Raw genomic sequence first — 13,106 nt, 5'->3', positions numbered from 1 at the left:
GGTGAGACACCATCATAACACAAACATCTGCCATTCACCTGTAACCAGGTGAGACGCCATCATAACACAACCATCTGTCATTCACCTGTAACCAGGTGAGACACCATCATAACACAACCATCTGTCATTCACCTGTAACCAGGTGAGACGTCATCATAACACAAACATCTGTCATTCACCTGTAACCAGGTGAGACGCCATCATAACACAACCATCTGCCATTCACCTGTAACCAGGTGAGACACCATCATAACACAAACATCTGTCATTCACCTGTAACCAGGTGAGACGTCATCATAACACAAACATCTGCCATTCACCTGTAACCAGGTGAGACACCATCATAACACAACCATCTGTCATTCAGCTGTAACCAGGTGAGACGCCATCATAACACAAACATCTGTCATTCACCTGTAACCAGGTCAAATCATCAGTAAATCTGTGAATCCGGTTAGTTATAATGGTTTTCTGAAAGACTGCAGTGCAGTTACAAAGTTAATGTTACAGTTGAAATGATCCTCTTAAGAATCCGCTCCTTTATTTCAAGTCTAAAATGACATACCCAAATATAACTTCCTGTAGCTCTGGCCCTGAAGCAAGGATATGCATTTTCTTGGTAGCATTTGAAAGGAAACACTTTAAGGTTTGTGGAAATGTGAAAGGAATGTAGGAGAATATAACACATTAGATCTGGTAAAAGATAATACGAAGAAAAAAACAACCATTCTTATGTATTTTTTTTTGTACCATCATAGTTGAAATGCAAGAGAAAGGTCATAATGTATTATTCCAGCCCAGGTGCAATTTAGATTTTGGCCACTAGATGGCAGCAGTGTATGTGCAGAGTTTTAGACTGATCCAATGAACTATTGCATTTCTGTTCAAAATGTTGTATCAAGACTGCCCAAATGCGCCTAATATGTTTATTAATAACTTTTCATGTTCAAAATTGTGCAGTCTCCTCAAACAATAGCATGGCATTCTTTCACTGTAATAGCTACTATACATTGGACATGGCAGTTAGATTAACAAGAATGTAAGCTTTCTGCCCATATCAGATGTGTCTATGTCCTGGGAAATGTTCTTGTTACTTACAACCTCATGCTAACTGCATTAGCCCACAGTACGTTAGCTCAATCGGCCTGTGGAAGGGACACCGATCCCGAAGAAGATTTATTAACGAAAGAACAAGAATATGGTGCAGTAATAAACTATGTTGAAGACAATAACTCTTATTCTATTTATTAAAGATATCTATGAGGCACTATTACTCATCATTATGCAGCAGACATTTTAAATGGATTGGCTTTATAAAAAACATTCTCTTTCCAACACAAAATATATTACTTTAGTACTACTGTTACAGCTCATATTGTAAGAGGACATCCCGTGGAGCTGCCTCTAACTGCAATCACATGTTCAGCATATGGCTTTATGTATGAAATATCATTCCTCTTTTAGCCAAGGACAACAATGTCTTAGCTACTTCTGTTGTAGAAAATGCACAAGTAAATACTCCTGTACGTCCGATTAACGCAGTCGAGAGCAAACCTTTTCTTGGAGCAGGGTAGGTAGGCGTAACGGTTTGTAGTCAGATCACATTCTTCTTTTATACAATCGGATGGAAAACACTAACTGGATGTACTAACTGTTCAAACCAATCAGAGAGCGGGAACACATACGGACGACAAACTATTCAAACCAATCGGAGAGCGGTAACACATACGGATGACAAACTATTCAAACCAATCGGAGAGCGGTAACACATACGGACGACAAACTATTCAAACCAATCGGAGAGCGGTAACACAAACGGACGACAAACTATTCAAACCAATCGGAGAGCGGTAACACATACGGACGACAAACTATTCAAACCAATCGGAGAGCGGTAACACAAACGGACGACAAACTATTCAAACCAATCGGAGAGCGGTAACACAAACGGACGACAAACTATTCAAACCAATCGGAGAGCGGTAACACATACGGACGACAAACTATTCAAACCAATCGGAGAGCGGTAACACATACGGACGACAAACTATTCAAACCAATCGGAGAGCGGTATAACACAAACGGACGACAAACTATTCAAACCAATCGGAGAGCGGTAACACAAACGGACGACAAACTATTCAAAACGGTGCAAAAAGTCTGCTACTGTGGTAAGAAAACCCATTCAATTTGCATCGTGAAAAAACTAAAACCATTAACTGACAGAAGGTAAAACAGAAGACAGACTGCAGAGGAAGTTGCTACAGTCAAGGCATCTGCACATCTATCCAACCACAGACAAACTACCTATCCCAGGTTTTGTCCCGAACCCAGACCAACTGTCCGTGGCCCAGTCTACATATTGAACCCAGACCAACTGTCCGTGGCCCAGTCTACATATTGAACCCAGACCAACTGTCCGTGGCCCAGTCTACATATTGAACCCAGACCAACCGTCCGTGGCCCAGTCTACATATTGAACCCAGACCAACTGTCTGTGGCCCAGTCTACATATTGAACCCAGACCAACTGTCCGTGGCCCAGTCTACATATTGAACCCAGACCAACCGTCCGTGGCCCAGTCTACATATTGAATCCAGACCAACCGTCCGTGGCCCAGTCTACATATTGAACCCAGACCAACTGTCCTTGGCCCAGTCTACATATTGAACCCAGACCAACTGTCCGTGGCCCAGTCTACATATTGAACCCAGACCAACTGTCCGTGGCCCAGTCTACATATTTAACCCAGACCAACCGTCCTTGGCCCAGTCTACATATTGAACCCAGACCAACCGTCCGTGGCCCAGTCTACATATTGAACCCAGACCAACCGTCCGTGGCCCAGTCTACATATTTAACCCAAACCAACTGTCCGTTGCCCAGTCTACATATTGAACCCAGACCAACCGTCCGTGGCCCAGTCTACATATTGAACCCAGACCAACCGTCCGTGGCCCAGTCTACATATTGAACCCAGACCAACCGTCCGTGGCCCAGTCTACATATTGAACCCAGACCAACCGTCCTTGGCCCAGTCTACATATTGAACCCAGACCAACTGTCCGTGGCCCAGTCTACATATTGAACCCAGACCAACTGTCCGTGGCCCAGTCTACATATTTAACCCAGACCAACCGTCCTTGGCCCAGTCTACATATTGAACCCAGACCAACCGTCCGTGGCCCAGTCTACATATTGAACCCAGACCAACCGTCCGTGGCCCAGTCTACATATTGAATCGTGATCAAATAGGTTCAAACGTGTCCTGCGGCAACCAACTGAAAATGAACAACACACATATTCCGTCCATGGCGGTTGGGTTGGCTGTAGTTGGACAGATGCCTTAAAGAAGCCTTGTTAGAAACAGGTTTAGTAAAAGACAGGTGGTACAGAGAGGAGAGAGAGGGGGAACCGGATCAAAACAAACCGTAATATGCCTTTAAATGTAATAAACACATTGTTGAGATTTGTTTAAATCGTGGCCCGGGGTGTTAAAGAACAGTAACAGTGAGATAGGCATTTAAACACTTCCTAATACCACCTAGAGAAGAAGACAGTACATCATGCTGGGGGTGATCAGACCAAGGTCTGCTTCTGGCTCTGTCGTCCCAGAGATTAGAAGGACTCTCCCAGAATTCCTTTCACCGCATTCTCTCTGAACAAAGCACTGACATTTTGTGTAACTGGTGTTGAAGATTCTTCTCAGGTGGTCCTGGCCCGGGGCGCCCTCACGATCTCTCCTTTCTTACGACCAGGGGTTTGTAATGAAGAGTCTAGTTAAAGAGCTTTCAAAGGTAACAGACATGTCCTGTTTGTAAGTCAGTGAACTCTGAACTTTGAGACCGAGCTCGGCTAGTGAAGTAAACGCGAACCACATTTACAATCAGCACAGAGACACAGAGGCTCAACACGTAACACAGACCTGTCCGAAACATGACCAGTGACAGAGAGCGGCATTGTCCTTTTTGGATTTTTGCTTATTCATAGACATAACCAACGCATTGTAATACACATAGCATTAGAAAAGGCCCTCACCAGCTGAGAGTTGAACTGACAAAATGGCTCTTACATAAGTAGACAAACACACCAAGACAAGACAGACAAGCATTTCTGGTGCATGAGCCTCGAGTCCAGTCCAGCGGAATGAGAGTGTTCAGAACAGTCATAATTGGAAGTTCAAACATTCCCCGCTTCTATGAGGTCCTCATCACACAACAACCACCACTGAGACCACAGTCATCATCAATCTATCAATCAATCCATCCATCCATCCATCTAGTGTTCCTGTTCCCGGTCTCTGCGTCGGACAGGGACAGCGAACATCGGCAGGGTCCGGAAGGAGGCGGTGTTGGTGTTGGGCGGCGTCTTGCTCTGCTCTGAGTTGCCTGCCGGCTCGTACGAGCACTTCCTCTTTTGGATGGCTTCGGCGCGCACGGCCAGGCTGCGGGCGCACACGGTGAGAAGGACGATGAGGGTACCCACCAGCAGGCTCACCATGGGCCACAGGACGCAGTGGAGGAGGACGCTGGCGTCGTGGGAGCGCCGCCACAGTACGTCGTCAGGCCTGCAGGGGGAGATAGAGGGCAAGGGGGTAAAAGAGTAGGAAGTTAGGGGGGCATGAGGCAACAAGAAAGGGGTGAGTGTTTACAGAATGCAAAGCAATGTCTGTCTATCAGGAACTTCAGTGTTGACAGAAAAGAGACTAAATGCAGCACAAATGTCACCTATCAACATTAGATGTGAAGGATTGTCTGATGATCTAGGAGAAATATATTCTGGATTCCATCCAGGGACAAAGTACATCACGTTTCACTTAGTTGCAGAGAAGTCAGGATCCACAACGAGGTTTCTATCCACAGGAGTGATTTAGCACCGACTCTCTGAATGAGGGTGGGGGGTGGAGGAGGGTGAGGGATGGAGGAGGGTGAGGGATGGAGGAGGGTGAGGGGTGGAGGAGGGTGAGGGGTGAAGGAGGGTGAGGGGTGGAGGAGGGAAGAGACATCGGGAGCACATGGCAGACAGCTACAGCTGGCAGCAATGCAAGATGGGATGGAGAAAGACAGAGACATGGAGGGAGGAGGGAGGAGGATGGAAGGAGGGAGGATGATGGGAGGAAGGAGGATGATGGGAGGAGGGAGGATGATGGGAGAAGGGAGGATGATGGGAGGAGGGAGGATGATGGGAGGAAGGAGGATGATGGGAGGAGGGAGAAGGATGGGAGGATGATGGGAGGATGATGGGAGGAGGGAGGATGATGGGAGGAAGGAGGATGATGGGAGGAGGGAGGAGGATGGGAGGAGGGAGGATGATGGGAGGAAGGAGGATGATGGTAGGAGGGAGGAGGATGGGAGGAGGGGGAGGATGGGAGGAGGGAGGAGGATGGGAGGATGATGGGAGGAGGGAGAATGATGGGAGGAGGGAGGATGATGGGAGGAGGGAGGAGGATGGGAGGAGGGAGGAGGATGGGAGGAAGGAGGATGATGGGAGGAAGGAGGATGATGGGAGGAGGGAGGAGGATGGGAGGAGGGAGAATGATGGGAGGATGATGGGAGGAGGGAGGATGATAGAAGCAGGGAGGATGATAGAAGCAGGGAGGATGATGGAAGGAGGGAGGATGATGGGGGGAAGGAGGATGATGGGAGGAGGGAGGAGGATGGGAGGAGGGAGGAGGATGGGAGGAGGGAGGATGATGGGAGGAGGGAGAATGATGGGAGGATGATGGGAGGAGGGAGAATGATGGGAGGAGGGAGGATGATGGGAGGAGGGAGAATGATGGGAGGAGGGAGGATGATGGGAGGAGGGAGGATGATGGGAGAAGGGAGGAGGATGGGAGGAGGGAGGATGATGGGAGGATGATGGGAGGAGGGAGAATGATGGGAGGAGGATGTCTCTGAATGAGGGGAGTTGATGATATCTCTGAATGAGGGGAGTTGATGATACCTCTGAATGAGGGGATGTTGATGATACCTCTGAATGAGGGGATGTTGATGATACCTCTGAATGAGGGGATGTTGATGATATCTCTGAATGAGGGGAGTTGATGATATCTCTGAATGAGGGGATGTTGATGATACCTCTGAATGAGGGGATGTTGATGATACCTCTGAATGAGGGGATGTTGATGATACCTCTGAATGAGGGGATGTTGATGATACCTCTGAATGAGGGGATGTTGATGATACCTCTGAATGAAGGGAGTTGATGATACCTCTGAATGAGGGGATGTTGATGATACCTCTGAATGAGGGGATGTTGATGATACCTCTGAATGAGGGGATGTTGATGATATCTCTGAATGAGGGGTGTTGATGATACCTCTGAATGAGGGGTGTTGATGATACCTCTGAATGAGGGGATGTTGATGATATCTCTGAATGAGGGGATGTTAATGATATCTCTGAATGAGGGGAGTTGATGATACCTCTGAATGAGGGGAGTTGATGATATCTCTGAATGAGGGGATGTTGATGATATCTCTGAATGAGGGGAGTTGATGATACCTCTGAATGAGGGGAGTTGATGATACCTCTGAATGAGGGGAGTTGATGATACCTCTGAGTGAGGGGAGTTGATGATACCTCTGAGTGAGGGGAGTTGATGATATCTCTGAATGAGGGGATGTTAATGATACCTCTGAATGAGGGGAGTTGATGATACCTCTGAATGAGGGGAGTTGATGATACCTCTGAGTGAGGGGAGTTGATGATACCTCTGAGTGAGGGGAGTTGATGATACCTCTGAGTGAGGGGAGTTGATGATACCTCTGAATGAGGAGAGTTGATGATACCTCTGAATGAGGGGAGTTGATGATACCTCTGAATGAGGGGATGTTGATGATATCTCTGAATGAGGGGATGTTGATGATACCTCTGAATGAAGGGAGTTGATGATACCTCTGAATGAGGGGATGTTGATGATATCTCTGAATGAGGGGATGTTGATGATACCTCTGAATGAGGGGATGATACCTCTGAATGAGGGGAGTTGATGATACCTCTGAATGAGGGGAGTTGATGATACCTCTGAATGAGGGGATGTTGATGATATCTCTGAATGAGGGGAGTTGATGATATCTCTGAATGAGGGGATGTTGATGATACCTCTGAATGAGGGGATGTTGATGATACCTCTGAATGAGGGGAGTTGATGATACCTCTGAATGAGGGGATGTTGATGATACCTCTGAATGAGGGGAGTTGATGATACCTCTGAATGAGGGGATGTTGATGATATCTCTGAATGAGGGGATGTTGATGATACCTCTGAATGAGGGGATGTTGATGATACCTCTGAATGAGGGGATGTTGATGATACCTCTGAATGAGGGGATGTTGATGATACCTCTGAATGAGGGGATGTTGATGATATCTCTGAATGAGGGGATGTTGATGATATCTCTGAATGAGGAGAGTTGATGATACCTCTGAATGAGGGGAGTTGATACCTGAATGAGGAGTGATACCTCTGAATGAGAGGAGTTGATGATACCTCTGAATGAGGGGATGTTGATGATACCTCTGAATGAAGGGATGTTGATGATACCTCTGAATGAGGGGAGTTGATGATACCTCTGAATGAGGGGAGTTGATGATACCTCTGAATGAGGGGAGTTGATGATACCTCTGAATGAGGGGAGTTGATGATATCTCTGAATGAGGGGAGTTGATGATACCTCTGAATGAAGGGATGTTGATGATACCTCTGAGTGAAGGGATGTTTCTAACAGTAATTGTCAGGCGTATAATCAGAGCATCTGGTTACAAGAGTAAATACAGACTGATTACGTCAAGAGGAATATTTATCAGAGAGAAAACAGATGTCGGGGATGAGGTGGATACAGATATACAGCAATAGGATTTTAATGTTGTTTCATGGGGTGATTCATACTCTTTATGTTCCAGTTAACAAAGTGTGAAAAAGTAATAATTATCCCGAATAGCAAAAGATCACAAAGCAGGTGTTGGATATAAAATGTTAAATGTAGAGTCTCTTTTCCCCTTTCAATAGCATTATCCCCTCGCCATTTTGCTTCTTTATTGCATTAAAAGTTTACTTACGAACAGCTTGCATGCAAACTAAGAATTGGAACGGGTATTGAGTTAAAATATGTACATATTTTAGATGATATATAAATAAAATGGTCTGTAATCAGGCTGTTTTGGGGTAAGCAGTGGTCTGGAGGGGCCCACTTAGGCCAACACTGCAGCAGCCATACAGCATTGCACAGCACTATACAGTAGCACACAGTAGTGCAGTGTAGACTGCAGCAGAAGTCACAGCCCAGTGGCAGCCAACTAAACACTGGACTAGAGGCAACGCAGGACAGAGTCAACTCTGCTGAGGAGTTCACAGGCCTCTGAACACTGCACTAGAGGGAACGTAGGACAGAGTCAACTCTGCTGAGGAGTTCACAGGCCTCTGAACACTGGACTAGAGGCAACGTAGGACAGAGTCAACTCTGCTGAGGAGTTCACAGGCCTCTGAACACTGGACTAGAGGGAACGTAGGACAGAGTCAACTCCGCTGAGGAGTTCACAGGCCTCTGAACACTGGACTAGAGGGAACGTAGGACAGAGTCAACTCTGCTGAGGAGTTCACAGGCCTCTGAACACTGGACTAGAGGCAACGTAGGACAGAGTCAACTCTGCTGAGGAGTTCACAGGCCTCCGAACACTGGACTAGAGGGAACGTAGGACAGAGTCAACTCTGCTGAGGAGTTCACAGGCCTCCGAACACTGGACTAGAGGGAACGTAGGACAGAGTCAACTCTGCTGAGGAGTTCACAGGCCTCCGAACACTGGACTAGAGGGAACGTAGGACAGAGTCAACTCTGCTGAGGAGTTCACAGGCCTCTGAACACTGGACTAGAGGGAACGTAGGACAGAGTCAACTCTGCTGAGGAGTTCACAGGCCTCTGAACACTGGACTAGAGGCAACGTAGGACAGAGTCAACTCTGCTGAGGAGTTCACAGGCCTCTGAACACTATCCGTGTACCATTTCAGTTATAAACATACGTTACACTTATTTCAATCAATCTAAGAGTTTACTGGTGATGGGAGAAAACACTGGCATTGCGACAAGAGTAATACAATGAACAGCCCAGATGAACAAAAGGCTCAACTCAAGAGGTGGAGGGCTCCCGAATGGCGCAGCGGTCTATAAGGCACTGCATTTTAGCCACTACAGACCCTGGTTCGATTTCAGGCTGTATCACAACTGGCCGTGATTGCGAGTCCCATAGGGCGGCGCACAATTGGCCCAGCGTCGTTCGGAATTAGGACGTCATTGTAAATAAGAAGTTGTTCTGAACTGACTGAGTTAAATAAAGAGTGTCCTGGATACAAGCTCCAGGTGTACCAGGTGTACCAGGCCCCAGGTGTACCAGGCCCCAGGTGTACCAGGTGTACCAGGCCCCAGGTGTACCAGGTGTACCAGGCCCCAGGTGTACCAGGTGTACCAGGCCACAGGTGTACCAGGCCCCAGGTGTACCAGGTGTACCAGGCCCCAGGTGTACCAGGTGTACCAGGTGTACCAGGCCCCAGGTGTACCAGGTGTACCAGGCCCCAGGTGTACCAGGTGTACCAGGTGTACCATGCCCCAGGTGTACCAGGTGTACCAGGCCCCAGGTGTACCAGGCCCCAGGTGTACCAGGCCCCAGGTGTACCAGGTGTACCCCCCAGGTGTACCAGGTGTACCGTGTACCAGGCCCCAGGTGTACCAGGTGTACCAGGCCCCAGGTGTACCAGGTGTACCAGGCCCCAGGTGTACCAGGTGTACCAGGTGTACCAGGCCCCAGGTGTACCAGGTGTACCAGGCCCCAGGTGTACCAGGCCCCAGGTGTACCAGGTGTACCAGGCCCCAGGTGTACCAGGTGTACCAGGCCCCAGGTGTACCAGGTGTACCAGGCCCCAGGTGTACCAGGTGTACCAGGCCCCAGGTGTACCAGGTGTACCAGGCCCCAGGTGTACCAGGTGTACCAGGCCCCAGGTGTACCAGGTGTACCACGTGTACCAGGTCCCAGGTGTACCAGGTGTACCAGGCCCCAGGTGTACCAGGCCCCAGGTGTACCAGGTGTACCAGGCCCCAGGTGTACCAGGTGTACCAGGTGTACCAGGCCCCAGGTGTACCAGGTGTACCAGGCCCCAGGTGTACCAGGTGTACCAGGTGTACCAGGCCCCAGGTGTACCAGGTGTACCACGTGTACCAGGTCCCAGGTGTACCAGGTGTACCAGGTGTACCAGGCCCCAGGTGTACCAGGCCCCAGGTGTACCAGGTGTACCATGAGACACACACGGTCTGCAACAGTACGTGTTGATTCCTTCAGTCACACTTTCTCAACAAGATCCAATGGGCCTCCAGAAATAGCCACTGAAGGGATGATTGGCCACGGACGAGTGTTGATAAGTGGTGTTCTCAGACTCCTCCCTACAGTACATGGAACATGTCATGTCCTGCCCCACAGGAAATGGATCCACAGCAGGCGACAGACTCTCCCATCACCACACAGCTGATGCGAGTCCCATAGGGCGGCGCACAATTGGCCCAGCGTCGTTCGGAATTAGGACGTCATTGTAAATAAGAAGTTGTTCTGAACTGACTGAGTTAAATAAAGAGTGTCCTGGATACAAGCTCCAGGTGTACCAGGTGTACCAGGCCCCAGGTGTACCAGGCCCCAGGTGTACCAGGTGTACCAGGCCCCAGGTGTACCAGGTGTACCAGGCCCCAGGTGTACCAGGCCCCAGGTGTACCAGGTGTACCAGGCCCCAGGTGTACCAGGTGTACCAGGTGTACCAGGCCCCAGGTGTACCAGGTGTACCAGGCCCCAGGTGTACCAGGTGTACCAGGTGTACCATGCCCCAGGTGTACCAGGTGTACCAGGCCCCAGGTGTACCAGGCCCCAGGTGTACCAGGCCCCAGGTGTACCAGGTGTACCAGGCCCCAGGTGTACCAGGTGTACCGTGTACCAGGCCCCAGGTGTACCAGGTGTACCAGGCCCCAGGTGTACCAGGTGTACCAGGTGTACCAGGCCCCAGGTGTACCAGGTGTACCAGGTGTACCAGGCCCCAGGTGTACCAGGTGTACCAGGTGTACCAGGCCCCAGGTGTACCAGGCCCCAGGTGTACCAGGTGTACCAGGCCCCAGGTGTACCAGGTGTACCAGGCCCCAGGTGTACCAGGTGTACCAGGCCCCAGGTGTACCAGGTGTACCAGGCCCCAGGTGTACCAGGTGTACCAGGCCCCAGGTGTACCAGGTGTACCAGGTGTACCAGGCCCCAGGTGTACCAGGTGTACCACGTGTACCAGGTCCCAGGTGTACCAGGTGTACCAGGCCCCAGGTGTACCAGGCCCCAGGTGTACCAGGTGTACCAGGCCCCAGGTGTACCAGGTGTACCAGGTGTACCAGGCCCCAGGTGTACCAGGTGTACCAGGCCCCAGGTGTACCAGGTGTACCAGGTGTACCAGGCCCCAGGTGTACCAGGTCCCAGGTGTACCAGGTGTACCAGGCCCCAGGTGTACCAGGCCCCAGGTGTACCAGGCCCCAGGTGTACCAGGTGTACCATGAGACACACACGGTCTGCAACAGTACGTGTTGATTCCTTCAGTCACACTTTCTCAACAAGATCCAATGGGCCTCCAGAAATAGCCACTGAAGGGATGATTGGCCACGGACGAGTGTTGATAAGTGGTGTTCTCAGACTCCTCCCTACAGTACATGGAACATGTCATGTCCTGCCCCACAGGAAATGGATCCACAGCAGGCGACAGACTCTCCCATCACCACACAGCTGATGCCCAGGTGCATCTTGTGACTTCACTGCCTGTCTGCTACTGTCTTTGCCATATTGGCTTTGTCGAATGTGAGTCATGTTAAGAGTTAAGACTTACTGCAGGAAAATATTACACGTGAAAATAGCAATAGTTAGTTGAAAAAGAACAGAGAGGGTTTTTGAAAAGGCGACCACATTACATTGTTACACCTTGGCCAACTGGTTCTCACTGCTTCAGACTACAATAGACTGCAGACTGAGCCCGTCCTGACAAAACAATCCATCTTCCAGTTTCCCCGGACGGGTCTCAAATCTCGAGAATCTCTTTGGAGGAAAAAAAGTGTTTGTGTCATACTTCAGCAAACACGTGTTTGGTCTAGTGACAGCTCTGAAGGTGCTGCTGTATAACCAGGGAGTGTGTGAACATGTACTGTGGGTTGACAAATTACTGTAGACACTTCTTCTGTGGTGGTTGAGAGAGCAACGGGATTCAGGTTCTCTCAGTTTGAATTGAATTTCACTTCCTGAATTGACAAATCCTCCTATATTAAACTCGGTATGAGACATGTCTTGAGAGAGGGTTATTGTAATCAGAATGAGAGCAGGGAAGGTAGGTCTCGGTCACCTCTCAGAAGATGGAATTCTAACATTGTTGTATTCTGCTTTATTAAAATGTCTCTGATGTGTGCTCTCATCAGTGGGAGTGGTAGGGGAGGGGCTAGGGTAGGGTTTAGTGGTAGGGGAGGGGCTAGAGTAGGGTAGGGTTTAGGGGTAGGGGAGGGGCTCACCTCTCAGAAGACAGAATACTTATATTGTTGTAGTCGGGAAGGACGTGAGCAGGAAGGACGTGAGCAGGAAGGACGTGAGCAGGAAGGACGTGAGCAGGAAGGACGTGAGCAGGAAGGACGTGAGCAGGAAGGACGTGAGCAGGAAGGACGTGAGCAGGAAGGAGCAGGAGCAGGAAGGACGTGAGCAGGAAGGACGTGAGCAGGAAGGAGGAGCAGGAAGGACGTGAGCAGGAAGGACGTGAGCAGGAAGGACGAGAGCAGGAAGGACGTGAGCAGGAAGGACGTGAGCAGGAAGGACGTGAGCAGGAAGGAGTGAGCAGGAAGGACGTGAGCAGGAAGACGTGAGTGGACGTGAACAGGAAGGACGTGAGCAGGAAGGACGTGAACAGGAAGACGTGAGCAGGAAGGGCGTGAACAGGAAGGACGTGAGCAGGAAGGACGTGAGCAGGAAGGACGTGAGCAGGAAGGACGTGAGCAGGAACGACGTGAGCAGGAACGACGTGAGCAGGAAGGACGTGAGCAGGAAGGACGTGAGCAGGAAGGACGT

The 13,106-nt window shown here is 49.7% G+C and overlaps 1 protein-coding gene across 1 annotated transcript in view; it reads right to left on the bottom strand.

Moving 5' to 3' along the window:
- Window positions 1-1,229: 1,229 nt before the first annotated feature.
- LOC127927845 (calcium-activated potassium channel subunit beta-4-like) overlaps window positions 1,230-13,106 on the bottom strand; it is a 20,675-nt gene continuing 8,798 nt past the window's right edge. Inside the window, exon 3 of the mRNA XM_052514557.1 lies at window positions 1,230-4,567. Coding sequence (XP_052370517.1) covers window positions 4,279-4,567 — 289 coding nt within the window. The 3' untranslated portion in view covers window positions 1,230-4,278. The remainder of the gene's footprint in view (window positions 4,568-13,106) is intronic.

The sequence above is a fragment of the Oncorhynchus keta genome, unplaced genomic scaffold (genome assembly GCF_023373465.1).
Source record: "Oncorhynchus keta strain PuntledgeMale-10-30-2019 unplaced genomic scaffold, Oket_V2 Un_scaffold_180_pilon_pilon, whole genome shotgun sequence".
Lineage (NCBI taxonomy): Eukaryota > Metazoa > Chordata > Actinopteri > Salmoniformes > Salmonidae > Oncorhynchus > Oncorhynchus keta.
The sequence above is the reverse complement of the archived record's forward strand: the minus strand, read 5'-3'. Positions and strand labels throughout refer to the sequence as shown.